Consider the following 27,443-nt stretch of genomic DNA (forward strand, 5'->3'; position numbering starts at 1 on the left):
TGAGACGAAAAATAGTCTGACTGCACTTTTTCTCTCTGCATTGAAATTTAAAAGGGCGTTTACCGATGAGGTTAAAACTGGCAGACCTGGTGCACCCTGCTGTGGATGGCTGGCTGTCACGGTGCACCCTGCTGTGGGTGGGTGGCTGGCTGTCAGTGCACCCTGCTGTGGGTGGCTGGCTGGCTGTCACGGTGTACCCTGCTGTGGGTGGCTGGCTGGCCTCTATTTATGGGGATGGTTGTTTTTTACTGCTTGCTACCTAACTGCTTTGTGAGCACTCTGTGCATGGGGTTATGTCGTTAGGGACAGCCCCTATGGGTGTGTCTGGTAAAAGCTATTTGAGCTTTTGCACTGCCTAGCCTACTCCTGAAGAGGGCACATAACCCAATCATTATGAAGCAAGGAGAGCTGCGTCTGTCAATGTACTTGATTGAAAAGGATTTTATGGTAAGTTCTTAAAAAAAAAAAAAAAAATTTTTCGACAAGGTTGCAGAAAGTCACACTGGACATTATATAATCTTTTTACCAAATGGATTACATATTTTTACAAAGACTTTACTAGGGCTAGTTTTCAGGGAAACATAACTGTAGCAAGCAAAGATTGCAGGCTATTAGAATGCATTAACAGGGATATCTTCTCAAGACATAAGCCCTTTAATTCTACCACTGCACAAAACTCTGAATCAGCCACATCTTGAATACGCCGTCGAGTTCTGGTCCCCAGTCCTCAAAGGATGTGCTCGAACTGCAGAGTGTCGAAGTGCAACAAAGCTATAAGGGGACCGGAGGACCTTGGGTGTGAGGAACCAACTACATACACTAAATATATTCCCCCTGCAGAAGAGACTTAAATCGGTTGCAAACCCCCCTTGAATTTTACCTACAGGTAAACCTATGATAAGGCTTACCTGTAAGTAAAATGCATTTCTCTTTGGTTCATTGATGGACACAGCTCCTTTTCTTTTCCCTTTGCTAGGCTCTCTTTCTGCAATGGTCCTTCGACTCTGCAATGGTCCTTTTTGGGCTCAAATGCTGATCTGCAGACCAGACTTCTAAAAAGGCCTTGACTGATCTTCCTTTTCAAAGGGAGCGACTGTTTTGAGCTACCCTGGATAACATCATTAAGGGTCTCACGGGGGGGGGGGGGGTCATAGTACCTTTCTTCTGCAGGATAGTAAGTAAGTTATCAAAGCCATTTTAGGGCCTCTTCTGGTGAATCCAAGCGAACTTGGTCCGGCAAGTCGAAAGCAGGCATTTCCTGTCCCGCGGACAAGGCTCCTTCAGCGTGAGGGTGCGCACTACGTCTTTGTTGGTTTGCTGACCCTTTTCCTGGTGCAAAACAGGACAAGTGGGGCCATGACGTCATACGGTCCAGCTACAAGATCGAGTTTTGTTCTTGCTCTCCGGTAAGGTTCTTTTCTTCCAACTTGTGCCAGTTCCCGGACCGCTTGGAGGGTCTTTTTGGGGCGGTGCAAGACCTGTTACTTCAAGGGGTGATTGTTCCAGTTCCGACATCGGACCGTTTTCAGGGGTTTTACTCAAACCGGTTTACAGTTCCCAGGAAGGCAAGGTGCGTCCAATCCTGGACCTCAAGGCGTGAACTGCTTTTTACGGGTGCAGAAGTTCAGAATGGAGTCCATTTGCACGGTGGTGGCATCCCTGCATCAGGGAGATTTGTTTGCCTCTATTGACATAAGGATGCTTACCTTCACATTCCAATATGTGGCGGTCACCAGCGCTTCCTCTGCTTTGCCGTGTGAGAGGAGCATCATCAGTTTGTGGCATTATCCTGTGGTCTTGCCTCCGCTTTTCGGGTCTTCACAAAAGTGTTGGCCCCCGTTGCTAGCATTGTTGTGCAAGCAGCGGTACTGGGCTACTTGGATGACCTCCTTCTGTGAGCAGAGTTTCCTACTGCTCTGGTGGAAAACCTGGATATCACCATACGAACTTGGATGGTGTTCGGCTGGATTCAGAATTTTCAGATGTCTGCTTTTGGTTCCGTCCACAAAGCTCAACTATCGGGGTCTGACTCTGGACTCAGCCTTAGCCAGAGTACTTCTTCCTCTGAACAAACTCCAGAAATTGCAGGCTGCAATTCGTCTCCTGCTGTCCAGCAGATGGTCATCCCTCCGGACTTGCATGCCAGTGCTGGGCCTGATGGTGTCTACTTTCAAGGTGGTTCCAGTTGCACAGTTCCATAAAAGGTCCCTGCAAAGGGAGATTCTGGGCAAATGGGACAAGAATCCACAGTCTCTCTGGACAATACAATCCGGCTGAGTCGGGAAACGGAAGTCCCTGATATGTTGGCTTCGTTCCCTGGTGCTTCGGCTAGGCAAATTCCTTCCCCTTTCATTGGACATTGGTCACCACGGATGCCAGCCTTTCTAGGTGTGTAAGCGTCCTCAGCAAAAATTCTGCTTAGGGGTCTGGACACTGGAAGAGTCCCGACTACCGTTCAATGTCCTGGAACTCCGAGCGATCAGACTGTGCCTGGATCCTTGGATGGATCATCTTCAGGTATGTCCAGTGCGCATTCAATCGGTACAATGCCGTGGCTTATATCAATCACCTTGGGGGCACAAGAAGTGCCCTGGCGGCTCTGGAGGTAGCTGGCATTCTAAGTTGGGCAGAACGTTTCGTTCCTTTCCTCTCCGCCGTACACCTGCCCAGGGTGGAAAATTGCCAGGCTGATTACCTCAGTCGGCAGGCGTTGGCCCAAGGAGTGGTTCCTTCATCCAAAGGGGTTTCATCAGTTGTCTCCATTGGGGCCATCCCCGAGGTGGATCTGTTGGCGTCTAGGTTCCAAAGAAAGGTGCAGAGGTTTGTGGCACGGTCACGGGATCCTCTGGCAGACCACAGGCGCACTGGTGGCCCCGTGGGGTCAGTATTGTCTGATTTACACCTCCCCTGCTCTCAAGCTTCTGCCAAGACGTCTACGCAGAATCGAGAAGGGATTCCTGTCATCTTAGTGGCTCCGGACTGGCCTTGGTACACCGATCTGGTGCGGCTGGTCGCTGACTTTCTTTGGAAGCTTCCTCTCAGGGAGAATCTGTTGTCCCAAGGGCCAATCTTCCATCCTGCTTTACAGTCGATGGCTTTGACGGCTTGGCTGTTGAACGCCAGGTGCTGAAGGATAGAGGTCTGTCTGAGTCGGTGATTCCAACGCTGTTAAAAGCTAGGAAATGTACTTTTAGATCTACTATCCTATGTTGCAGTACATCGCGTGGTGTGAGTCTCTTGGGGTTTATCCTCGTTTTTCGGTGTCTCAGATCTTGACCTTCCTTGGGGGGGGATGGTGAGCAGAAGTTGGCCTTGAGGTACTATCAAGGGCCAGGTGTCGGCCCTGGCGGTCTTCTTTCAACAGCCCTTGGCCACACTCCCTGGTGCACACTTTTCTTCAGGGAGTTTGGCACTTGGCTTCTCCAGTGCGGTCTCTGTTGCCGCCTTGGGACCTCAATTTGGTGCTCTGTCCATCAAAAGCCTCCTTTTGGGAATGTTTGGAAGATTCTCTTGCTTACACTGTCCCAGAAGGTGGCCTTTTTGGTGGGAAAGATGTCGGAATCGGCGACGTTATCTTGTGGTTCACAGAGATGATGTGGTTCTTCGCTCATGTCCTTTGTTCCTTCCAAAGGTTGTCTCTAATTTTCATATGAATGAAGACCTTGTATTGCCTTCCCTGTGTCCCAGGCCAAAACATACTAACGAAATTGCTTTGCATGCATGGGATGTGGTCCGGGCGATTAGGGTGTACCTAGCAGCTACAGAGCCTTTAAGGAAGTTGGAAGTCCCTATTTGTGCTCACAGATGGGCTTCGCAAAGGGTTGTCCGCTTCCTCTGCGACCATTTCCAGGTGGATCAGACAGACGGTGATTCAGGCCTATTCCATCAAGGGTCAGGTTCCCCCTTTCCCTGTTAAGGCGCAATCTACTCCTTCCGTCATCAGGTGTCAGTGACGCAGGTTTGCAAGGCAGCCAGCTAGTTATCAGTGCACACTTTTACAAATTTTTATAAAGCAGATGTGTTGGCATCTTCAGATGCTTCTTTTGGCTGCAAGGTTTTGCAGGCTGCTGTTTACAGGACCTGGTCCTCTTTGAGGGTGTATTTTTTTTACAGGAGGGCTCCAGTTTTGGTTGAGCTCCTTTTTACCTACCTGGTTGGATATAGTTTAGCCTTGGGACTTTTTTTCTCGCTGTTCCCACCCCTAATGTTTAACACTGCTTTGGGACGTCACAAAAGTTAAGATCAGGAGCTGTGTCAGTCAATGAACAAAAGAGGAAATGGGATTTTTTTATTTACCATAAAATCCATTTCTCTGATGTTCATTGACAGACACAGCACCCACCCCTCTGTGGAGTTGTAATTCTTTTGACACTGATTGTAACAAAACTGAGTGTCTATAGCAGAGAAAGGGAGTATACCCCCTGGGACTGCCCGTAGGCATAGCCATTTTTTTTTCTTAGTGTTTTACTCCTGTAGGAGGCAGTATAACCCAATGGTTAAGAAGATCAGAAGCTGTGTCCGTCAATGAACATCAGAGAAATTGATTTTATGGTAAGTCAAAATCCAATTATCTCCTAAGCCTGCAGCTTTAGGAGATATTCACCCCACTGACGTTAGCGGCGCATGTGTTCTGAAAGTCCGGTATCCCGTGCTGGACCTTCAGCGCTTCGTGCCAGAAACGGGGGCTCTCACACACATGTGCGGGATTGATGTCATCGTGGCCGCATCCACTCACAGCGCCAAATACTGCAATTGCAGGAGAAAGGACGGATGAAGATGTCAGCCCCCTCAGTGGTGACTGGGCACCACTGAGAGGGCTTTCTTCTAAAGTGAGTATTTCATAATGTGCTAGTATGCAATACATACTAGCACATTATGCCATTATCTTAGAGGTTTTGGTCTTTTTTTCCAGCAGTTTACAACCGCTTTAAGAGGAGTTATGGTTGCAATATACAGATATCTAAATGGTGATTCTAGCATTTTAGTCTCAGATCTCTTAAGGAGGTAATGAATCCATAACTTGATAAAAAATGTTCTTTAGCAAGGATTTTACATTCCACAATAGGTGTGTGTGTATTAGTGTGTGTTGTAAATTTGTCTCTAGCATTGCTCCTGTTTTTTCTTGCTGAAGGCTGTAATTTTATCAAAACCCAGAGCTCCTGTAGTAAATCAGAGACGTAAAGTATAACTTAAAGCAGAACTTTACCCATAACAGCTTGCTTTTTGCTGAAGCCCAGAGCCACCAAACAGCAGTAGATCATAAAGTGAAACTAAACCCATTGAATTAACTGTTTAAAAAAAAAAACGTTAAATTCTTGGAATGCCAGGATTGCTAACTCACATTTGCTTGTGTCCTCAACCAAACTGTCAAACCATCAAATGGCTAGGGTCATAACTGAGCACATGTCCAGCATTATGGCAGTTGCTGCCGTGTCCTTGGCTGTGTAGAGTAGTAGAGGGTTTAGTTCTGCTTTTAAGGTTGTCAGCTGATCGGCCTCTACAAACTCAGCAGTGCCTAAAAATGCCTAAAATGGAGCAACGGAGCATGTGCAGAGCAGGGTGAACAGTGTGTATTACTAGATTTTAAACCAGTATGTTTTACATAGCTATACCTGCAAGATGGGCCAGCCTGAAGTGATCTAGCAGGACTTCAATTTCTGACTAAAGTTCCACTTTCACCCATTGGTTTACTGGTTTCAAAAAAGTTACATTCCTGTAATCGCTAATGGTCACATTTGCTTGTGTCCTCAAGCAAATGGCTGGTGTCAGAACTGTTCACATGAGCAGCACCATGGCAGTTGCAGATCAAATAGAAGCAGCTCCCTTGGCTGTAAAGGATAGGAGGGTTTAAGTCTGTCCTCAGATCAGCCTCTACAAACTCAACAGTGCCTAAAAATGGAGAGCAACTGAGCATGTGCAGAGCAGGGTGAGACAGTGTAGTATTACATTATTATAGGCACTTATTTTTAATGTTTTACGTAGCTATACGTGCAAAAGGGGCCAGCCTGACGTGATCTAGCATGACCTAATGTTCTGACTAAAGTTCCACTTTAGGATTACACATAGCCACTCAATGAGGTTGGAGGAGAAGCATTTTAAGGATCCTTTCACATGGTCAGCGTCCGAGGTCCATTCTCTGCTCAGCGGGGAATCGATCCGCTGAGCAGGCGGATGACAGCTCCGTCTCCACTCTGTCTCCACTACACCGCCTGTTCGTTCTCATCCGATCCGCTGGACGGATGGAAAATAGGGTTTCCATCCGTCCGGATTTCACAGACAGGATTGGAAGCGGATAGCAGCGGGTGTCAACGGAGATGAAAAACTGACAGGCGGATCTGATCGGATCGCCCGTGTGAAAGGACCCTAACTGTAAACTGCTGTTAGAGCAGTAAGAATGTGGAACTCCCTTCCACAGTTGGTGGTGTCAGTGGGGATTGTTGATTTATTTAAAATATTTCTCAGATGGTATCTTGGCAAACGCTATACAGGAATATGGTAAATGTTAGAGACATAAATGCTTAAATACTAATACACCCATGGAGGTTGAACTGGATGGACAGATATTTTTATTCAACCCTACAAGTTATGCAACTGTAACTAATTCTGCCTCAGACTTTAGGGGGAGGGGGATAAAAAAAAAATCAAATGGGAAATTAGAGGCTGTCCCTCTGCACGTCCTTCGTGAGCAAACTTGCTGTGAGTTGAAGTGGATTTCAGCTTCACTGTCACTTTAAACAGTCCCTTTGGGCCAAGCTGGCCCAGAAGACAATTCTATCCTAACAGGTGCGCCCGCTGGGTGCACCATATAAACTGTATGTAGCCTCTCTAGGACTTTCACCCTTAGCTCGCCTCCTAAAGCTATTTGCTCTCCCTGCTGTCAACATTTTCCACAGAACAAACTTGGTGGGTGCACTTTTTCTGCCTGCAACATTTTGTGAGCGTGCCTTTTTTCCCTCCTAGTTGGTGGTTATTTCCTGCATTAGACTTTATGCAAAACAATCAATCAGTCTGGGAATGCTCCCCTCCTAGCAGAATGCACACACAGCCTCATGATGGGAACATTGTTAGTAGAGCTGAACATGGTCATGCTTCTTTATGGAGCTTTGCATGTATGTTCTAATACTTTTTGTATGATTTTAAATCTAGTCTGGGTACTCTGGCATTCAGACTTGACAGCTGTTGCAGATCAGGATTGTGGGAGATGATTTTTGGGCTACATATGTGGCTTAGATTGTTCTGATCTATGAAACAAATACTGATTTATAACTGTGCCATTGCTATGACTAATTCAGCGCTGGCAGATTTTACCTATTGAACACAAGCCATGTAAAAAAAAAAAAATGTTGACTATTGCAAAAAAGACTACCATGCTGAATTAGCCATGGAAATGGCTCCGTTATAAATTGGGATTTGTTTCATAGACCAGGAAAGCCCAAAGCTCACCACATAGTACAATCTCCTGTAGATCTACCAACATGAAAGGGCCGGCCTGATTGGATAGGTTAGACTGGCCCTCAAATTACATTGCGTTGGTAAATCTGATTTTACAAATAAATGTATGGTCAGATTGTAACTTTGTATGGTGACCCTAAGGCTGGCCATACATGTTCAATATTCTTGTACAATGTTCTGTTAGATTTACCAAAAAAATTATAATATAAGGGCAAAACCAAACACTTGCAATTGTATCCAATTAGGCAGGCCTTTGTACTACATAGTTGAAGGTAAATCTAAAGAAAATTGTACAGAAAATTGAATAATGTATAGCCAGGTTAAAGAGGAAGTAAACCCTCCTCTGACACTTTTACCTATAGGTACTGTAAATATCTCCTAAACATGCACCGTTTAGGAGATATTTACCTTACATGCAGCCAGTGACATCACTGGCGCATGCGCTCTGAAGGAACAGACGCTCGTGCCGTTCCTTCAGAGCCCTGTGCCGTGACTGTCGGCTCCCGGGCGAGTGACGTCGCCGCGGCTCCGGCCAATCAGGTGGCCGGATGCCGCGATCCCGGAAGACGGGCGACTGGACATGTCGCCCGTCATAGAGGTAAGCGAGCGGGACGGCGGGGGCTCGTTCTAAGGTAAGTATTTGATAATGAGCTAGTATGCGATGCATACTAGCTCATTATGTCTTTCTCTTTCAGGATGGAAAGAAAAAAAAAATTGTTTCGATTTACAACCTCTTTAAGACACACGTTGACCAAAAAGCATCTCCCACAATCATTTGCTGCTCCTCTAACTTGCATGCATTCCTGGCTATTATTAATAAAGTTATACAGTTCTATTTGTTACACCAATCCTACCTAACCTGGGTCATGCCTCCTGCCATGCACCGTATGCCTGCTCCGAATGGCACTAGATGCGATTGTTCACCTGCTGATTTTGCCCATGTCATATGGTAACAGATGGTCAATACATGTACCCCAAGGGTATGCTTATTGGGTATCCTGGATGAGTGGCCGAGATACGTCAGAATTATGTTGAGGGAAACACTATTTTTAGCTCGCAAAGCTATAGCACTTAAATGGATTCAATCTACTGCCCCTTATGTATGCAAATGGACACAATCATGATCTGCAGCAGCCTACGAGCTGTCAAGTCTGTCTGTCAGAATGCCCAGACAAGATGCTGCAAAAATATACAAAAAGTAGAATAGATATGAAAAACTTAACAAAGAAGTGCCCATATAAAACCTCTCCTCTCGGTGTTACTATCATGTAAGGTAGATTAAGGCCGAATATCGGGCAGCTCAGCAGGAACCGGCCGACATTCAAACAGTGTGTACAGCAGCCTGTTTGGCTACTGTGGAACAGGCATGCTGGAAAACCAGCAGCTGACCTGTGTGTGTTCTGGCTGGGAGGCAACCCCCCTGTCGGAACACAATCGCACAGCAGGAAGATCGCTTTACTAACATTGCATAGTTAGTACAGCGCGCTCCTAAGTTTTTTTTTTTTTTTTTCGTTCGGCCTGCTGGGTTGAACCGAAAACAAACTACCTGTGTGTACCAGGCTTTTGGAAGGGAGCATTTCCAGACTGATTGCTTTTACATACTGGAAATGCTCACAATACCACTGTCCCCAAAATTAGAATAATCCCAACCCTTGTTACAGCAGGACAAAGGCATATATTCCTGGCTCCTCCCACATATCAGGAACTAAAAGCAAATGCTTACAACTGAGTGTAGAGAAGATCTCAAACTTTAAAGCGGTGTATTTTTTAAACTACACATTTGTTAAATAGAAATGTATACATAGTGTGCATCAGCAGATGGGGACAAAGTGAGGCTTTTAAACCTTATTTTGAATTTCAGCTTTACCAGATTCAATATCTGATTGCCTTGGGTTTCTGCACCACAGCTGTACAGTATATACTCTACCATGTTTGTAAGCTGCAGAGACTGAGCTTGATTAGCAGATCTTCCTTTTTTTTTTTTTTTTCCTATTTTCAGCCGTGCTTATTTTGCATATGGTTGACATTTCTGGCTGTGTTGCAATCACTAGGTTTTAAAAAACAGAATTCAAAGCAAGTTGTTTAAATACTAATTTACTTGTGCCAACAACTGCAACCATTGTAACAGACTATATATGCTTGGTAAAACTTTTTTTTATTTGTTATTCATGCCCCACATATATTCCCATAAATTATTTTTCTATTAAGTTTAGCCATTTTTTTATATATATATTTTTAGCATTTTTATTTTATGTGGCAGCCCTGAATTGTATATTATAAATTATAACACTAGACTGTATTCTAGTCTCTACGCATTGGGGGCATTCAAAAAAGCTGCTGCACCACTTTTCTGGTGTTAATCTCTTTTGTTTTTGTTTTTGTATTGCGTCAAATTCATAAATGAATTCTTGTATTGCGCCAACATAATAAAACACATGCAACGCTTTTTTGGTTCTGACAAAATCTCCAAAATTCAGGTAGTCCTAAAATGCACTGCCTTTACATTGTGGCGCAATGATTGCACCAAATTCAAAATAAAATACAAACAGTTGGTATCTTACAAAAGTGGAGTTAATTAGGACCAACTCACTTTTGGTGTACAAAGAGAGAAACTGACGCAAACTGATTTTGCGAAAGCGTATCTCATGCATTCTAAAAGTGGCGCAGCATGGGCTAAATTCAAGTACAAGTTCTAGCCAGGTATATGGTTTTAGTGTATGCTGCACCACTTTTAGAATGCATGAGAGACACTTTCAAAATCTGTCTGTGCTGGTCTTTATAAATTCTGGGGATTGTTGTCCTGCAGCATTGATTTTCATGTATTATTGATAGTAATGTCTTTTTGGGAGCTCTCCCTATTTAGGAATATGACAGAGCACCAATTTTTTCCCACCAATTATTAGTTGTTGGTCTATAAAAAGAAAATAAAAACCCTATTTTTAATTGCCTTCATTGATTTAAGAAAAAAAAAATGCATGCTGCTATGATGTCAAACAGCAAAACAGATATTGCAATAAGCTAGGGATTGGGGGTGTTCTCTGAGGTGGTCATGACTACATTTTTTTTTTTTGTGGGGGGGGAATACTCTCTAAAGGGCCTGGTATAGGTTGTGGGGGGACCTCCATGCTTTATTTTTAAAGACAGGCCCCTTTGCTTACATTCTGCCGTTAGTTTGGAATCCCCGACTGGCAGCATGTGTCACTGGTTGTTGGGGTACCGGTTCCTAACAATCAACATAAGATGTCAAACACATGTAAATGTGTTTTTTATGTATGGTTTTGGTGTGTTTTCTATTGGCCCAAAATCATGCAGCACTGGCAACTTTTCCAAAAAATTCACATGCATTGATGTGAATGAGCACCGTAGTGAATAATGTGATTTCCATTGTCGTCCGATGATGCGTGACGCAAGTTGCATCGGAAATCACACTATTGTAAACCAGGCCTAAAACCCAGACAAAAATATAATACTTTGAAACTTAGCAGTTGTTAAATGTGATTGCATGTGGCAGTTCATTTTCTTAGTTTTTTTTTTTTTTTTTCACCTGGTGATGCTGCCAATACCATACATTCCTGTATTATGGTGTCTACTCTGGATACAAGAATAATGGGGATGTTTTTGGGCAGTAGCATTGTCAGCCTTGGGGGAGATCATAGTGTTAGATGCTCTAACTGCAGATTTACATAGCCTCGACTAACAAATTAAAGCCAAATTCTAGCTAACACTTTTTCAGCTGTTAGAGCAAGTTTAATTGATCATGCATGTTTTTATAAAAATGGATGTGGCTCCACAGGCACCCCAGAGATTTAAAGCTAATATTCCCATTGGCTTAAAGGCTGACACGCTGATACCAGAACAATACTCAAATTACCCAGCACTTTATCCACCTAGGCAGCACAGAAGACTTATTATACTTTTTAGTCTTTCAGAGTAAGAATAGAGGTTATTGTTGCATACATTTGTGCATAAATTTGAAGCCACACTGTCAAGACTGCCCTGCAAAGCATGAACTCTAATTCTAAATGATCTCCGCTCTGAACTTTAGAACTCGGGAGGGATGGCTATAGTTAAGATTTGCTTGAAAAAAAAAAAAAAAAACTATCACATGTCCTAAATAAAATATTTAGCAGCTAAATCACCTCATATATAAAAAATATTTCTGCCGTTCCCCAGTTGTTACCTTCTTTCTAGGTCTTGTGTTGGGTCATGTCTTGTTAAATATCCTTTGCCAATTTAAAGGTTCAAAATATTTTGACTGTATATTTAGCTATATACCCAGTTAAAGCAACATTAAACACATCCCCAAACAATTGTAGGGTACCAATTCTTAAAAATGGTGGCTGCAGTCGTTTTTTCTTTTTCAGGGTTTTTTCTCACCCAGTTATTGGATAGAGCAGGGATCTCCAAACTTTGGCCCTCCAGCTGTTGCGGAACTACACGTCCCATGAGGCATTGTAAAACTCTGACATTCACAGACATGACTAGGCATGATGGGAATTGTAGTTCCTGAAAAACTGGAGGGCCTTAGTTTGGAGACCCCTGGGATAGAGGAACAACAGAGACACCATCAGAGATGAGAACATTCAGGTGGTCGCACTGTTCTGTTTTATAGGAACAGTGGCCAAGGATATTACCCAAGTGCCTTGTATAGGCTTAAAGTGGTTTTACATACAAATCCTTGGAAACCACTGGTAATGTTTTGCAACCAAATTAGGCCTACAATATACTTCATTGCATTGTCTACAGATCCATGTTAAACCAATAGAATGATGGTCTCACAAGACTCCCCAAATCATTTGTTTACATTAGAGCACTATAGATGTGCCCTTTAAATCTGACCTGACCTGGGGTAAATAATCCAGTAAGAGGGGACCTGGCACAGGATGTACAAGAAAAGAAAAACCCATTTTTTTTTTGTTAAACACTTTACAGTGTAATTTAACTGATTAAGGGCTTTAGTGGCCCTCCAGCTATGGGGTTACCAGCCTGCAAGTCTAGGATTCCACGCTGGTAGTTCAGTAGAGAAGAGAGTATGTCTTTCTTTCCTTTTACAATTTGGGCTAAACGTTACTGGACTTCAGCAATGCTAGTTTTACTTCTGGTTGTACAATGTGAAAGAATGTTAGTCTAAAGATGTGTGAACTCCTATATTTTTATCTACTTCTAAATTATGTTACAGAATCTCAAAGGAAGACTTTGAGTTGGCAATAACGTCAAATATGTACCCTATGATGATTCTGGAAATGTCCAACACTCATACGTGTGATGATAACGCTTGCCATTAAAGCCTCATTTTCACATTTATGACCTCCTATTTTGAAGTTCCCGTTTTGTAAAAAGTGACAAACATACATGTATCTAGATTTCCCCTACAAATGTTTATAAAATTTTTAGATTTTATGAAATATAGCAGCATCTTCTCAAGTTTAATACCGTTAGTACCATTTCACCCCATTGGAAAAGTTGTCTAGACTAGAACATTTAATTATAAAAAGGACCACAAATATTGCTTCGCTTTTGTATGAAAAATGTCGTCTTTTGTATTTTATTGGCACATAAAATATCAGGTATACCACAGAAGTGTGCATGCTTCTTATTGCACAGAATAAACACACATTTTTCCCACATTTCTTTTCATCTGTTTTTTTCCATATAGGTTTATATACTCTTAAAAATAAAAAAATAATTTTTCACTTCTTTTTAAATCTTAATTAGGGTTGTCACTGCCCAATGCGTTCATATTTCCAGTTTCTGTTTTTTCCCAGTCATTTGTCCTTTTAGTGCATTTTACGGTGCCGATACCTACTGGCTTTTTCCTTGGCTGCGTTGGCACAGGCATTGTGCTTATTCTGTTGTAAATGATTCCAGTATTTGATCAGTTCACCAGGCTGGAACTGATGAGAGGTAATTAGGTGGCTATATTTACAGCTAGAATATGAAACTCTCCAGTGATTGAATACAAATTCATTTGGTGGGGGTATAGGGTCAATGCGCAGCTTGGCTAGACAGATACCAACATACACATCCTCTAAATGTAATCGTCTAATACTCAAGGAGACCTTAAATATTTTTTCTGCTAGATCTCCAGAGAAAACATACCCAGTTCCAGAACAAAACACAGGATAACGCTCACTTGGATACAAGTCTGGTGACATGTACCACTTGCTGTCTTTGTTACGGTTGGGTGCATAGCCTCTCATTAAATACCCTGTAAAATAGTTGGTTCTTGCTGGTTGGTCTGGCTTCAGCAGTTTGTTTATCAAGTATTCTGTATTAACAAACATGTCACTGTCTGTCTTCATGACATATGGGACATGGGGGCAGTATGTTGCTACCCAGTTCATACCCATAAGTGTCTTAATGGTGAGATTGTAATAAGTGTCTAAGTATTCCTGCTGGATGATATCGTGATACTGCCTACTTTCATCCACTATGGCCTGTTCAATTAACCCATTTAACTTGGTGTGTAAACCCAGAAGAAACAACCTTACAATCTGGATTCCTGGTGCAAGACTTTCATTTCCCCATGTCTGCCTAATAGCCTGTCGAGCTTCAATTTGTCTTGGTTCTGCAGCTATGAGAAGTATTAAGAAAGGCTTTTTTTCCTGACATTTCTCTGGCTCATTAATTATATATTTGTAATGGTATACATTTTTTCGGCCCCAGCCCTTTTCACTGTAAACACTCCCATTGGTGCTTAAAGTATTCTCCAGACCTGTAACACCTTGTTGTTGTGGCTCTGTGTTACTTAGGTTAAAAGTGGTATGAGGCTTCCATGTTTGTGGAATGGCATCCTTCCAGATATTCCTTAGCGAGCTGTTGGTTTCAGTTTTAGTTGCTTTGAATCCACGAATTGAATGCGTCACCGGATTTTCCTTTAGTCCAACTCTGCCAGTGAATGAATTGTGATGGTTACAGAACAGTAATGTGGCAAACAGAAACACCAGTGATAAAAGCCCTGTGAGATGGGTGCGAAAAAGTGACCTTTTACCATTCCAGGTCATTTTGCCAAGACAGCAATGACGTCTCCTCCACTGAAGCATGCTTTTGAAATCCCAGTGCAGTTATACTGCATCTGCACTAATTTCCAGTTTATCAATCCCAACCCAGTAATAGGGCAGTCTCTATATCTCAGTGGCTTTCTTCATTTCTCTTTGTCCGGTGAACCATTTCCTATAAGATCTGTAGAAAGAAAGAAATAGATTGTAAAAATCCATAAAATTGAAGTCCTCATTTTAGGTGAATTCAAAAATCTCTAGTTTCTTACTCCCAGTTTTGGCTACACAACTTTTATATCTCTCTAAATGGTGGTATAGTGTTCGGGGGAAATTGTCATGTACAGGTTTCAGAAATGTAATTTGGAGCCACGTTGAATTAGTCACAGTACACTGCTTAGCTTGTTTCCCACAGACAGTGACAGGTTTGAAAAGTCAATGAAAAGATGCAATTGTCAGAATGGGTTTTCAGGGCTAGTAACTTCCTTGTCAAGTCTGGTAAGAATGACATTTTAAATTTGAAACAATTAGCTTGATGTCTAAAACAGGTGTATTCGCATTAGTTTAAAAACCGTATTAAGAAGAGGGGAGATCAATAGGATTTAAAGCAAATAGATAAAGTTTTAAAGGCATCATAAATGTATCCCATTTCTCTGAATTATGATGGTTCCTCTAGATGGAGCTAGAGTGGCATGTTTGTCATACATCTATCTCTGCATCAGGTCAATCTGTTTTTAGAATGAATTCTGTTAACCACTGTCTGGAAGTAACTGCTCCAAGCACAAAAGTCCACACTGTGAACATCTTCAACCATTACAAATGTATTTCCTATTGTAATAGATGGAACAAATGAGAGCATGCCCCAATATGATCTCAATGCATTTCAGGACTATATTATGGCACATATCCAACTTTATGCATGTTAAGTTTTAGGTGTTGCACCAATTTGCAAAGGTCTACCTTGATGGTAATGCAAAAATAAAGCGCGTTCCACTGTCCTGGCATGTTATTTAACCTGAAACCGCAAGAAAGATTTAATAAACCGCAGGTAACCGTTCATAAAACATGTAGTTTTAGATTGTAAGGTTTAATAAGCAGGGCCCTGTATTGTAACTGTACTGTCTGCTCTCACGTTGTAAAGCGCGACGCAAACTGTTGACGCAATATAAATTCTGTAAAACGATATTAATATTGGATTATCTTTGGATACAGATGGGGCCTCTTTCTAACTGGTGAGTCCGAATAATAGATGGGATAGCTTTTCAGATGCATAAAAACACTTGGGATAGTTTTCACAGAATCAAATGTTTCCATTTGTTAAAACTTAATTTTTTGTGAACAATTTCTTTTCACTTCACATATACCCAAAAGTGGGACACGTGGGCATATTAGATTGTGAGCTCCTTTGGGAGCAGGCACTCGTGTATTTTGTAAGTTGTTTTGTATATCTTGGCACTATATAAATGAAACCAATCGAAAGGGTTATTAGAATCTCAGTTCTAATAGTTTTGATCGTAAAAAAAAATAAATAAAAATAACATGCTGTACCGTGCTAGCTAATTGTTACTATTTTAATTACTCTTATTGAGAACATGCAAGTCTTGCAGGTATTCTCTTCAGGAATCCTAAAACTGAAATTTTATTGTATATTGCTTGAATGTTAGTTGAATCAGCTAAGCATGTGATTTTCGCTACATTCACTGGAATGAAATAGGCCATGCAGAATAAATGGGTTCCTTTAACAATCTGCATGTCCTGAAATACTTATTCATGGTTGCCATGCAAGATATATAGATCTGCATCAGAATGTTTTATTTTTTTTCCCCCCTGACCAGCTTAACCTGTATACCAAAATATCCCTCCCCAGCCTCTGAATTTTGTACCGTAAAACCATTTTCATTACCAGCTTGCAGTGCCCAGGGCAAAGTAAGCACATTTTATATTGGCCACACTTTCATGATTTATAGTGTCTTGAAAACACTAGGAATGAGTGCAGTTCCTGCAGTGTTTTTACATGCAAGGAAAGCTGGATTTTTTTTTTTTTTGTCATCCACAGAAGTGTTATCAGCAATGCTGTCACTTACTGCTTAATTGTATTAGTCAGAACAATAATTCTAGTTGCCAAGATGAAAATGTTTTTTCAGTTGTTCTTTCATTTTGCCATCTAATTTAATGATGCACTGATCTCAACAGCATGCTAGGTTCATCAGACAGAAGATTACTTCAGATAAGGATTAAATATGACCTACTTTGAAAGGGATTTATTTCATCTCATATTGCAGATTTTCTCCTCCCCTAGCAGATTCCCATAATATATTTTTGTAGCCGTCTTTCGCATCTAATATCATCCCATAAACAGCTGTGCTTAACGCACAAGGAATTATTATGGTTAATATTCCACTTTTACCCACCCAAATAACAATCCACAGAAAAAATGGTTGACACAATCGAATCCTTAAAAACATCAGTTTTAACATACCTGTGTTTTATTGAACAAATTCATTGTTGTAGGGTTATATCTATTGAAAGATGAATACTTTAGGCATGTCATCGCTTGGTCAAACGAATTGAGCAGAAACATGCGCACTTCAATAATCTCTCTTCTGTGAATGCTTGTGCCTGCTGTCCGTCTGCATGCAGCTTGCCCTTTCGCCTGCTTCAGTCCGGGGCATTGTGCTTATTCCTCTAGCAGGGGAATGAAAATTTCTCCAGCATTTTCCTCTGTGCACACCCAGATGGCTTCCCAGTCGCTTCTGCTGTATTGAAATCTTTCACAGATCTCGCCTTTTGTCCCTAATGCAGCTTTCATCCATCTGTATCCATGCCAGCACTGCCAGATCTTTGTAACGTTGGAGAAAACACCATAAGAACATAGTAGCCGCGTTGAATTAAATAGTAGAGAGGATTTACCTCTTTTGTTGTTGCTAGGCAGCTTGAGAAGAAGACGGAGCTTCTTTCAGGGGGGGAGGGCTGTGGTCTAGAGAAGCAAGACAGCTTCCCAGGCTGCTACTGCCTCTCTAGGAGGCAGTGGTTTATATGTGGGCTTTGACTTATGCTGTCTTCTGACAGAGCTGAATTTAACGTCACAGCCTCGATGACTATCACGTGACAAGTTTGCATTCATAGCTCCTGGTCTAGATGCTGTCAGCCCCTATGCTTTCTACTTATGAGCATCATTAGAGACTGTTTGGATCCTTGAATATAAAAAGCAGTTGTGTTAACCTTTTGCAGCATGATCTGCTTATGTATGCTATGAAATCAATGACTTAGACATGTCTTTTTTTAAAATGAGGGAACATAATGTATTAAAGTGGTATAAGTCCATTCATTATGTACTACAGCAAATGGCTGTTAATTGTATGCTTACACTTACCAATGACCGTTGCAGTTTGCATGCCATTCATAAACACCTTTTCCATCTCTTGTGTATTTGCATCAACTGCTGAATTTTTTTTATTTTTTTTTTATATTTTTGAAGACTAAAATGTATGACATGTCTTTTAATCTCTAAAGCTTTCTTATTCTTTGAAATCTTTTCTGGCTTATTGATTTATGGCATTGCACAGTTGGCCACTAGAGTCAGGCTTGTTTTATGATGATTTAAAAAAATTGTTTTATTACTTATGCACCAGAAAATAAACCATTATTAGGTGTGCAAGCATTCAATACCTTTTTTTTTTTTTTTTTTTTAAAGCATACCTTTTAAAGCAGACCTATGCTTTGCCTACTTTAGGCCTCTTTCACATGGAGCATACTTTAGCATACACCCATGCGGTGGGGACTATGTTTGCCTACATGGGACTGTACAGCAAGCAGCTGCACGGACACAGCCACTGTTCCCATTTTGCGTCCCTTCCCCCCCCCCAAAAAAAAAACAAAACCGCACTGTTTGCATTTGGGGGGTGCGTCACTCACACGGATGTCGAAGTGGGACCAGCTGCTGTCCATGCAGCAGCTGTTTCTCAACAGACCTTAATGAGATAGTGTGCATGTAGATGCACAGAACACTAATGCATCCTGTTCGGGCAAACACTGCGCTTTACTTAAAATGATTCTAAAGGCTTTTTACCTTCATGCATTCTGTGCATGAAGGTAAAAAAAAAGTGTGCAGTCCTCCCCTGCCTGCATACTCATTAAACTTACTTGAGCCCGATCTCGATCCAGCTGTGTACACGAACAGCTGCTCTGCTGACTATCTCCCTCCTCATTCGCTCGGACACAGCCGTGGGAGCCATTGGCTTCTGCTGTCAATCACAGCTAGTGAGGAGGAAGTGGGACTGAGTTCTGTTTTGTGTCAGCGGATACACAGAACAGGGCTCTGGAGTTAGCATACACAAGCACCCCCAAGAACAGAGCTCTGGATAAAGCATACATGAGCACCCCAATAGCAAGCAGCTTGCTATGGAGGCACTCTGTGAGGGGAGCTAAGAGCATCAGTGAGGGACCCGGGAAGAGGGGGATTGGGGCTGCTGTGTGCAAAAGCATTGCACAGAGCAGGTAAGTATGACTAGGTACCTTTTTTTTTTTAAGTACAACTTTAGGTGCACCAATGTGAACAAGGCTTTTAGCTGAAGTGCAGCCAATGACACACAACTGAAAAAAAATGTGGGGTAACTTACAGTGAGTAGGATGTGTCCATTGTGTTGATTCCTCTTCTGTGAATTAAAATCTTCCTCCATGAAACCAGCCCCCTCCTCTGCACGGCCGCATCAACAATCCTAATACAACTAAAGGGCTCTGACAGGCTGTCTTCAAGGAAGCCTGACTATGACTTCCCTTTTTGCCCAGATCCACCATTCATAGGAGCCGTACTACAACTTTTTATGAACGAGACAGGATGTATTTATGGAGGGTGCTGAGCTATATTAAAGACCACTTTCTAGCCAAAGAAGTTGCAGTATGGCTTCTTTAAATAGTGTATCTGGCCGGAAAGGGCAGGTATAGATGGGCTCTCTTGAGCCTGTGACAGTCCATTAGTTGTAATAACCCCTGCCGCATTGTAAGATTATGGCTTGGAGGGTGTTAAGGACAGAGGAAGATTTTCAACATCAGAAAATAAATTGGCACAAGGGACATAGCTTATTGAAAGCTGTTTTTTGGGTAATGATAAAGCAGTAAGCACGTTGGGTATGTATCCCAGTGTCTTTCGCTCTCTCTCTGCCATCTGATACTGCCCTGAGCTACATGTCTTCTGGTGATGTGACGGTAACGGCAGCATACCGTGCATCTGGGAGGTATTCACAGCACTTCACTTTTTCCACATTTTGCTATGTTAGAGCCTTATTCAAAAATGGGTTTACTTCATTATTTATCTCAAAGTTCTGCAAACAATACCCCATATTGACAACGTGAAAAATTTGTTTGAAACCTTTATTCACAGGCTTTGCTCAGTACTTTGTTGAAGCACCTTTGGCACCAATTACAGCCCCAAGTCTTTTTGAGTATGATGAGACAAGCTTAACACACCTATTTTTGGGCAGATTCTCCCATTCTTCTTTGCAGGACCTCTCAAGCTCCATCCGGTTGGAAGGGGAGCGTCAGTGCACAGCCATTTTCAGGTCTCTCCAGAGATGTTTAATCGGGTTCAAGTCTGCGCTCTGGCTGGCCCACTCAAGGACATTCACAGAGTTGTCCTGTAGCCACTCCTTTGTTATCTTGGCCGGGTGCTTAGGGTTGTTCATCTGTTGGAAGATGAACCTTCACTGCAGTCTGAGGTGCAGAGTACTCTGGAGCAGGTATTCATTAAGGATGTCTTTGTACATTGCTGCATTCATTTTCCCTCGATCCTGACTAGTCTCCCAGTTCCTGTCGCTGAAAAACATCCCACAGCATGATGCTGCCACCACCATGCTTCACTATAGGGATGGTATTGGCCAGGTGATGAGTGGTGCCTGGTTTCCTGCAGACATGACGCTTGCCATTCAGGCCAAAGAGTTCAATCTTTGTTTCAGCAAACCAGAGAATTATATTTCTCACCGTCTGAGAGTCCTTCAGGCACCTTTTCGCAAACTCCCAGGTGGGCTGTCGTGTGCCTTTTTACTGAGGGGCCTCCGTCTGGGCACTCAACCATACAGGCCTGATTGGTGGAGTGCTGCAGAGTTGGTTGTTCTTTTAGAAGGTTCTCATCTATCCACAGAGAAACGCTGGGGCTCTGTCAGAGTGACCATTGGGTTCTTGGTCACTTCCCTGACTAAGGCCTTTCTCCCCTGATCACTCAGTTTGGCCAGGCAGACCACTCGAAGAAGAGTCTTGATGGTTCCAAATTCCTTTTATTTATGGATGATGGAGGCCACTGGGTCATTTGGATCGTCAATGCTGCAAAACAGTTCTGTACCCTTCCCCAGATCTTTGCCTCCAGACTATCCTGTTTCAGAGGTCTACAGACAATTCCTTGGACTTAATAGCTTGGTTTGTGCTCTGGTATGCACTGTTACCTGTGGGACCTTGTATAGACAGGGTTGTGTGCCTTTAAAAATCATGTCCAATGAACTGAATTTGCCACAGATGGACTCCAATCAAGTTGTAGAAACATCTCAAGTATGATCAGTGGAAACAGGATGCACCAGAGCTTAATTTTGAGTGTTATGGCAAAGACTGTGAATACTTATGTACATGAGATTTTTTTGTTTTTCATTTTTAACAAATTTGCAAAGATTTCAAACTTCTTTCAAGTTGTCATTTTGTGGTATTGTTTGTACAATTTTGAGGAAATTAATTTTTGTCCATTTAATCCATTTTAATTTAATCCAATTGTAACCTATATGTAACATATATGTAAATGTGGAAAAAGTGAAGCGCTGTGAATACTTTCTGGATGCACTGTGATTGGCTTTTAGGATTGAAGCTCTTCCATTTGATGGGGAGCTGGGTCTGACATCTCCTCTTTCTGCAGTCCAGGATTGCTTCAACCTCGTGTTCCTAATTAGAAAAACAGATCTGGAGTCTCTGGATCTCAACCTGTAAAGGGATTGGGTACCGTTGATTTTAGTAGGAATAAAATGATGGATATTAAGATTTTCAAGCAAAGTTAGTTAATAAGCCACATAATTAACCTATCTCTTAACCAGGAAAGGTCCTATTTATCTTGGGTCAAGCTTCATTTAGGCGCGCCATGCATTGTACAATTTTCTTAAATTTCCTTTGAATTACCTTCAACTACAGTGCCTTGCGAAAGTATTCGGCCCCCTTGAACTTTGCGAACTTTTGCCACATTTCAGGCTTCAAACATAAAGATATAAAACTGTAATTTTTTGTGAAGAATCAACAGCAAGTGGGACACAATCATGAAGTGGAACGAAATTTATTGGATATTTCAAACTTTAACAAAAAACTGAAAAATTGGGCGTGCAAAATTATTCAGCCCCTTTACTTTCAGTGCAGCAAACTCTCTCCAGAAGTTCAGTGAGGATCTCTGAATGATCCAATGTTGACCTAAATGACTAATGATAAATGGAATCAACCTGTGTGTAATCAAGTCTCCGTATAAATGCACCTGCACTGTGATAGTCTCAGAGGTCTGTTATAAAGCGCATCATGAAGAACAAGGAACACACCAGGCAGGTCTGAGGTACTGTTGTGGAGAAGTTTAAAGCCGGATTTGGATACAAAAAGATTTCCCAAACTTTAAACATCCCAAGGAGCACTGTGCAAGCGATAATATTGAAATGGAAGGAGTATCAGACCCCTGCAAATCTACGAAGACCTGGCCGTCCCTCTAAACTTTCAGCTCATAGGAGAAGACTGATCAGAGATGCAGCCAAGAGGCCCATGATCACCCTGGATGAACTGCAGAGATCTACAGCTGAGGTGGGAGACTCTGTCCATAGGACAACAAGCTGTCGTATACTGCACAAATCTGGCCTTTATGGAAGAAAGCCATTTCTTAAAGATATCCATAAAAAGTGTTGTTTTAAAGTTTGCCACAAGCCACCTGGGAGACACACCAAACATGTGGAAGAAGGTGCTCTGGTCAGATGAAACCAAAATCGAACTGTTTGGTAACAATGCAAAACGTTATGTTTGGTGTCAAAGCAACACGGCTCATCACCCTGAACACACCATCCCCACTGTCAAATATGGTGGTGGCAGCATCATGGTTTGGGCCTGCTTTTCTTCAGCATGGACAGGGAAGATGGTTAAAATTGATGGGAAGGTGGATGGAGCCAAATACAGGACCATTCTGGAAAGAAAACCTGATGGAGTCTGCAAAAGACCTTAGACTGGGATGGAGATTTGTCTTCCAATAAGACAATGATCCAAAACATAAAGCAAAATCTACAATGGAATGGTTCACAAACATATCTAGGTGTTAGAATGGCCAAGTCAAAGTATTAACTTAAGGGGGCTGAATAATTTTGCACGCCCAATTTTTCAGTTTTTTTATTTGTTAAAGTTTGAAATATCCAATAAATTTTGTTCCACTTCATGATTTGTGTCCCACTTGTTGTTGGTTCTTCACAAAAAATTACAGTTTTATATCTGTTTTGAAGCCTGAAATGTGGCAAAAGGTCGCAAAGTTCAAGGGGGCCGAATACTTACGCAAGGCACTGTATGTAGTGCAAGGGCCTGCCTGACTGCATACAATTTCAACGTTTTTCTTGTCTCCTGTTTGAGTCTTTGTGTTGGCATCATGTAGGGAATTGACTGTTGGAACTGAAGTCCGTGAGTGTAAAGCTGGGTACACACATTTAGTTTTGGATTTCAATAAAAAAAAAAAAAAAAAAACAACAAAAAAAAAAACAGATCCCCACACCAACACAAGCAAAATTGATGCAGGGATCTCTCCTGATGTGACACTGTATTCTGTGACCCTTTGCAATCAGTAGCGATATATCTGGCTACGCCGATGGCCACTTGCTAGTTCCTTATGTCTTCCTTGATATGTTTGAGCCACATTTTCTTCAGTTCTGCTTGTTTAACCCTCCGGTGGACAGGTTCTTCAACCAGAGGAGTTTATATATAGCAGCTGACTAGTGTTCATACTGCAAGATTGCCAAACCATATAGCAGCCTTTTTTTAAATTTTTTAATTTGTTCTTTGAAGGCTGCGACTTGTTTGAATTGTCTCATTTCAATGGAGAGCACAGAATGACACCCAAAATCTGTCTCGGGCATTATATTTGGAAGACCTCAAGATTATTCATGTCGTTTGCGCAACTTTCTGACTTGTACAGGAATATTGGTAGAATCCGTGTTTGGAAGAGGTGAATGTGGGTCTTGGCGGAGAGGTTAGCTGCCTTCCACAGGCATGATGTAAGTGAGGCAAGTTTGGGGTTTTCATGTATCCTTTCCCATGCCACCCAGTGTTCAAGGTTTCACAGAAAACCTTCCAGAATCTGGAGGTAAACTCTACCCCTCTGTCAGAAACAATACGGTTAGGGACGCTGTGTAACCACACAACCTCCTTAAAGCAGAAACAGTCTTGGGAGCAGTGGCAGTCCCTTTAACCACTTGCCTACATAGCACTTTTACCCTCTTTTTGACCAGACCAATTTTCAGCTTTCTGTGCTTTTTCACTTTGACAATTACGCAGTCATGCAACACTGTACCCATTTGAAATTTTTATCATTTTTTTCTCTCGCATAAACAGGGCTTTCTTTTGGTGGTATGTAATAGCCATTGAAAATTTAGAAAAAAAAAAAGTTCATAGTTATAAAATTTTGCAAACGGGTCATTTTTCAGCTGCACTGGCGGGCGCGCTTTGATAATCGGGACACTGATAATCGGTACCCTGAATATCTGTGCCGATGTACCTTTAACACAAGCCGGTTTTCTACTTTTTCTCTCATGCTGTCAGTGTGAGGAAAAAGAACATCATATAATCAGCTTGTGTTTACTTCTGTGATGAGCTGTCATTGGACACAGCTGGTCAGGTGGTAAAGGGCCGCTGTGATTGACCATTTACCCCAATCTGTGATCAGCTGAGTCCGAAGGACTTTGCATGTGCCTGGCCACCAAAACGAACAAAAAATTTAATCTGAGGTTTTGTGAGCTCCAAAGTGGCCAGCCAATCGATGATCGTGGCACATTTTAGGGACACCAACTCGTAGTTTCTCAGGAATGAAGATTTGTTCTCCAAGCAAGTAGATGCCCTACCCAGTTCTATCACCGACCATCCACTTAAAGAAGAAAGTTCTTAGCTGGTTAAATTGTGTCAGGTTTAGGGGGCAAAGCTGATTCCTAGAACTTGCATGAAAGTTCATCTGGTTTACTCTTAAGTAATGACCGTATATTACATGAAATGCGGATCGAGAAAAAGGCACCCATCTTGTCTGTCGAGGCCTCATATGTTTTGCAGTCCTTAAAGGAGAAGTACAGCCAAAGCATGTTTGGCTGTACTTCTCCTATGGCTCACTGGAGTGCAGTTCATACTGGAAGGACCCAGTAGAGTATGGGCAGAAGTGCCAGGCCGGCAAGTTTGCAGGACCAAAGGTAGCATCAATTAAAGGGAAACTCTGGTTTGACAGCAGGTTCAGGACGACCGAGTCCTCTTTACCACATTGGCTGGCAGTAGGAATACTCATTGATGTCAACAGCTGGGTCTGAGAGTTGACCAGAGTAGGCATTTGGCCAGTAGTATAGGACAAAGTCACAGAGCAGGCCACAGTTGGCAATGAACAGGCAATGCAGTACTAAATCATAAGCAGGATCAAGGTCTGAGATGAAGACGAGGTCAAACTGGAGAAGTAATGATACAAACAGAATCCAAAGACAGGTCAGAAGTAAGCTGGGTTAGGAAAAGGTAGCGCACACAGAATACAGATCCGGTTTCAACCTGAATGCCAGTCAAGGTCATTCCCTAAATAATCCATTTGGCACACATGAACACCTGCACTCTTGCTTTCGAAACCTGCGCCTAGCCATGACGGTGTGCAGAGCTGTAAGCAAAAAATGTGCAGGTGCCTGAATGAACTAACAATTATTCCCCTGATGGTAACTTTTGTAGTGGGGGCCCCCTCTTTTCTTCAAAAGGTATAATGCTCATTTTATCTAGGAGCTAAAGAATATGGTAAAATATTTAAATTATTCTTTAATCCCCCTGCAGCTGTCCTCCCCCCTACTAGAATATGGGCAGGCCTTTGCATAATAATCAATGCAGGGCTGCATAACAATTGTTAGGGGAGGGGGGGGGGGAGCCGACAATGTAATTTAATTAGACTTCATTACATAGTTACGTCCTATATAATACTGATAAATCTGATATGTGATGCCCCCATAATTGTGCTTTCATTATCCAGTCAGACTGGGCAAGTCTGTCAGTTTCCCAGAAGACTGCAGGGGGAGGGAGGAGAGCTTCCGTCCCCGCTCGGAACAGCTTGTGGGTGGAGTTTTCGCTTTAAAGTCACACATAGTGTGATTACTAATGGAGTTTGCACGTAAAAATCTGTTTATGTAAACAAAGCCCGAATATATATTTCAGAAGCCTTTAGAAAAACCATTGGGATAGATACATAAGCTAGGAAAGGGTACAAAGGCATTTCTAAAGGTCATGGTGTGCATCAACACACAGAGGAATTGTTTAATATGGAAGAAAGACATTTCTGTGGCTAATTTCTACAGGAGTAGGTGTTTTGTAAAGATTTTGGCTAGAGCTCAGTGTGCAATTGTAAAAAAATAAATAAAATCTCCTGGAAAATGGCTAAGAAAATATGAAACACAAAAACATACATAAACTATAATTTGTTGGCCAAATTTTAGTTTATAGTTTTAGAATTTAATTTTTTATTTTTGCAAATACACAAGAAAGCGGAAGTACGGCTTAATACCTTAAATTCTCCTCTGCAATCATTAATGTGACCCAAGTTCAGCCTTGTATGTGGAACTTTAGTCCTTGGATGCCACAGCACCACATCTTGGAACATTCACATTTTGTGAATTAGCAAGTGCTTTTATGCAGACTATAGTTTTAAGTCTCTTATTTGAACTTGTGTATCATACAAGTGGATAGGCATATGTTACATAGTGGGTATATATTTTTTGCACTTTGGATAGATTTTTGAAGTTTGTTTTCTATAAGTGTGTAATTTTTATTCACTAAGCTTTGTATAAGTGCACTTTTAGTTTATTATTTTTTGTGTAGTATAATATTTAACACTTTATGTGGATTTTTTTTTTGCGTTTTTTAAATGACGCTTCTCATTCTTGACCATGAGATTTTATAGTGCCACCTACAAGAGTAGGACACTGGGCAAAAAACAACAGAACACCACCTATGGGTAGTCCTAGCTGGTATAAACTCCCCTCTCTGCAATAGGCAAGCCAGTTTTTTCTGCTTAGTGTTGTACATAAGGGCATAAATCCCTCTTGGAACCTGTAGGAAGTCAGACTCTCAATTTGTGCCCATGGATGGACCTCCCAGAGACCATTTCCAGATGGATCAGACAGATGGGGTGGTTCAGGCCTAATCTATCTGGGGTTAGGTTCCTACTTTCCCTGTCAAGGCGCACTCTACTAGAGCGCTTGGTGCCTCCTGGGCCTTCCGTCATGAAGTGTCAGTGACGCAGGTTTGCAAGGCGGCCACCTGGTCGTCGGTGCACATTTTTACAAGGTTTTTTAAAGTGGATGTGTTGGCATCTGCGGATGCTTCCTTTGGCTGCAAGGTTTTGCAGGCTGCTTTTTAAGAGGACCTGATCCTCTTTGAGGGTGTATTGTTTTTTTTTTTTTTCAGTTGAGCTCCAGTTGTTTTGTTTGAGCCCCTGTTGCCTGGTTGGCTAATGTTTAGCCTTGGGGACTTCTTTTTTTTTTTTTTTTTTTTGCGGTTTCCCACCTCATGTTTAACACTGCTTTGTCTCAATGGTCAAGAATGACAGGAGCTGTGTCTGTCAATGAACAAAAGAGAAAATGGGATTTTGACTTACTGTAAAATTTATTTCTCTGAGGATCATTGACGAACACGGCACTCACTCCTCTGGAGTTATAATTCTCCTGACTGCTTGTAACAAAACTGAGTGACTATAGCAGAGAGAGGGAGTATACCCCCTGGGACTACCCATGGGTG

At 42.0% G+C, this 27,443-nt stretch overlaps 2 protein-coding genes across 2 annotated transcripts in view; one reads left to right on the forward strand and one right to left on the reverse strand.

Moving 5' to 3' along the window:
• The window catches only part of CDC73 (cell division cycle 73), a 151,305-nt gene that overhangs the window by 73,375 nt on the left and 50,487 nt on the right, over positions 1-27,443 (forward strand). The window lies entirely within an intron of this gene.
• B3GALT2 (beta-1,3-galactosyltransferase 2) lies at positions 12,968-17,492 on the reverse strand. Its single transcript, XM_082265524.1, has 2 exons — positions 16,927-17,492; positions 12,968-14,634 (listed from the first exon to the last, which is right to left on the reverse strand). Exon 2 carries the CDS (start codon positions 14,493-14,495, stop codon positions 13,230-13,232), a length of 1,266 nt encoding a protein of 421 aa, XP_082121650.1. The 5' UTR covers positions 14,496-14,634; positions 16,927-17,492; the 3' UTR covers positions 12,968-13,229.

This window comes from Pelophylax lessonae (assembly GCF_965119305.1).
Source record: "Pelophylax lessonae genome assembly, chromosome: 8".
In the NCBI taxonomy this organism is placed as follows: Eukaryota; Metazoa; Chordata; class Amphibia; order Anura; family Ranidae; genus Pelophylax; species Pelophylax lessonae.